We start from the raw sequence: 3,030 nt of genomic DNA, 5'->3' as shown, positions 1-3,030 counted from the left end.
CAATAAAACACAAGTAAACATCTTTCTGGTATTCTTTGCTTTGAGCCAAGATCCATCTGACATCAGCAATGATATCCCTCCTTCCATGTCCTCTTCAGTCTATGGCAAATCAAACCAAACCAACCAGACTCATAGCAAACCCTCCTTGGGTTTCCAAGGCAGTATCACTATGGAAGTACATTGCCCAATCTTCCTTCCAAGGAGTGGCTGGTCGGTTTGAACCTCCAGCCTTCTGGTTAGCAGTCAGCCTATGGCTGTTGTAATATGTCTACGTCAGTGGGTTTTTAATTGAATCCAAGTCCGCATTACTTTTTTCCACTTTATTCAGAATGCCTTCCATTACCTAAAACAAAAGAATTTGATCTTGCAACTCAGGGCCTTCGAGTGCAATTTTCAAGTGGCCCTGCGAGTCATAAAAACGAGCCGCGCTGAGAATGAGCCCCGTGAGGTTGGTGCGCCCAGCAGCGCACTGCCTGCGTAACTAGTAGCGCTGACGGCCGACGCCCCGCCATCACGCCGCTCGGCTGCCCGCCCCAGCGGTGGGGAAGCTTCTTGGCGGACTTTGAGTGAAAAGCGGGTAAGTCTGCGTGCGAGCGCACGCCGCACTCTCTGCCCGAGGTCCGGGGACTTTCCCCTAGGCATTAAAGAAAGGAACGAGTCCTCCGTCCGTAGCCTAGGAAGCAGGCCTTCAGCACGAGCTACGTGTTTGCGTCTGGACGCGCTCCTTTTATAGGTCTACCAACATGTTTCTCTTACAGTTAGGGTGAGGGAAAGAGTAGTGTAAGAATTTTAAAAACACACACTTTTAGGCATAGTTTCCTAAGACACGAGGCTTTCTGGGCACATCAGGGCTAAAAGAATGCCTAAACAGGTAAGAAATGGAGTAATTTAGGAAAACTGGGCCCACACTGCCACATGCAAATACAGTGGGCCCCGCCCCCACAGTAGGTGGGCGGGGCCTTTCCTTGGCGCTCCCGTGGCGAGCCCGTGTGCGCGTGCGCACTGGGGCAGTCCGCCCGCGCCGGCGTCTCGGCACCGCCGGGTGCTTGCGTCTGTGGGACCGGCAATGCCCGGCCCGGTGTCGCTCTGGGCCGTGCTGGGGCTGCTGCTGGTGTCTCTGCTGCCCGGGCTCCTCCGAGACCGGCCCAGCCCCGACCTCCGGGCACGCCCAGGTACCAGCGAGGGCTGTGCAGGGCAGCCGGGACTGCGCGCGGGTGCCAGGCCCCAGCCCTGCTGACCCGCCTCTGCCCTCGCTCCGCAGGGGACCCCACCCAGGCCTCGGAAGCCCGGCGGCGGCCGCCGCCCAAGGAGCAGCGCGAGCGCGCCCGAGCCGGGGCTCTGCCTTTGGGGGCGCTGTACACGGCGGCGGTCGTGGCTTTTGTGCTGTACAAGTGTCTGCAGGTGCCGGACGGCCGCGGTGGGGGTGTCGTGGGGGCGCAGTGTGAGCAGCTACGGGACACCTTCCGCTCTGTCTCTTGGCGAAGACTTGATCCTCTGGCTTTTTTCATTGCTTTGTAAATAATGGCATCGCACTGACTCCTCGCGGCAGCTCAGGGAAGAGAGTTCAAGTCCCTGGCCGAGCTGGCCTGGAACCCGGCTAGTGGCCAGGCTCCCGGGGTGCGGCTCCTGGGGAGGCCCCAGCCGTGGCCGAGCGTTTGATGGCTGTAGGCAGAGTGTCTGGTGTTCGGGTGCCAGGCGGCCTCCTGTTCTCTTGGGGAAAGACCCAGACCTATGCGCTGGCGGTTTGGGTGGCTTGGAACTGGGCAGCTAGAAGGAATAGCTTATTGACCTCATGGTACCGAGTCGATTTGACTGGCTTGCAATGAGGGGCTGAACCTGATGACGGAATGTAGCAGGGATGGATTTAGTGCTGTCCTTGGACCCCATGACAGACTGGACGAAGCGGGGTTTAGCAGTGGGGTCTCTGAAAGTTGCTTAGACATTGAGCTGGAACAAGGTAGTGTGTGTCTCGCCTGCCGATCTGAGCACTCCTGGGGAATTCACTTGTTCAGGGCACACACTCACTCCCACTCAAGCAGCCTGACAAACCGTGTCCAGTGGGCACTGGCTGGAAAGGCTGGGGCTGCTAAACCCGGAGGCATGCGGAGAATGCTGGGGAAGGGGCATGCGACTGCCATCTGTGCACTCCCGAGGGCTGGCACGTTGTGTGGCTTTGGGGGCCTGATCGGCACCGTGGCCTGAAGATACGCTGTGATTTTCTGTAAGAACAGCGGCCAGAGCTGTTTGCTCCCTCCTGGACAGGGGCGGGTTACCCAACAAGCAGGGTAAACACAGGCTGACTTGGGCTTACTGAGCTCGGCTGTGGTGAACGACCTCACATGGCTCTATCCCCATCTGCTTGCCTTGCTCACTGGGTCCCCTGTCCCGTCGGGATTGTAAATTTGAAGAGGCTTTGATTCTGTAGGAAGGGGCTGGGGGTTGGGACAGACATACCACCACACCTAGAAGCAGACTCCAACCTGGTGGGAAAGTGTGGAATTATTCCCTGCAGATGAGTAAACACGAGTCCGCCTGTCCTTACTGTGCGTGCTGGGTAATCCGACACTGTTGGGCAGTGAACGTGAATGACCACATGTCGGCCTCACTGGCACCTTGCTTGTGTTCTGGGTGGGCGGCTGGCCTGCGTGTGATCGACCCTGTAGCCTGAAGGCCCAATAGCCTGCTCGGACGTCTCACCGGCTGTGGAGGCCGAGGCGGTGCGCCGGGACTTTGCTGCAGTTCTGCCCTTTGCTGTCCCATTGCAGGGGAAGGATGAGGCCGCAGCTCCCCAGGAGGCAGACACGGGACCATTACAGTCAGGTGGGTTCGGGGTTAGTCCGTGTGTGGGGGGGATTGGGGCACAGCAGGAGACAAGTAACCGCTGTCCCCCTTCTTTCCTCACTCAGAGCAACAGCTGGCCCAGTTGACACAACAGCTGGCCCAGGCGGAACAGCACCTCAACAGCCTCATGGCCCAGCTGGACCCCCTTTTTGAGTGGTGAGGAGAGCGAAGAGCCTGTGGCCAGGGGCC

The 3,030-nt window shown here is 58.8% G+C and overlaps 1 protein-coding gene across 1 annotated transcript in view; it reads left to right on the top strand.

Moving 5' to 3' along the window:
- Positions 1 to 1,066: 1,066 nt before the first annotated feature.
- The window catches only part of CCDC107 (coiled-coil domain containing 107), a 2,797-nt gene continuing 833 nt past the window's right edge, over positions 1,067 to 3,030 (top strand). Inside the window, exons 1-4 of the mRNA XM_042781805.1 lie at positions 1,067 to 1,172; positions 1,262 to 1,401; positions 2,766 to 2,820; positions 2,907 to 2,997. Of these exons, the coding sequence (XP_042637739.1) occupies positions 1,067 to 1,172; positions 1,262 to 1,401; positions 2,766 to 2,820; positions 2,907 to 2,997 (392 nt within the window). The remainder of the gene's footprint in view (positions 1,173 to 1,261; positions 1,402 to 2,765; positions 2,821 to 2,906; positions 2,998 to 3,030) is intronic.

Source organism: Orycteropus afer, unplaced genomic scaffold, assembly GCF_000298275.1.
Source record: "Orycteropus afer afer isolate SDZICR_OR568_19922 unplaced genomic scaffold, OryAfe1.0 scaffold00174, whole genome shotgun sequence".
Lineage (NCBI taxonomy): Eukaryota > Metazoa > Chordata > Mammalia > Tubulidentata > Orycteropodidae > Orycteropus > Orycteropus afer.
Note: the sequence above shows the minus strand (reverse complement) of the source record. Positions and strands in the feature narration are given on the sequence as shown.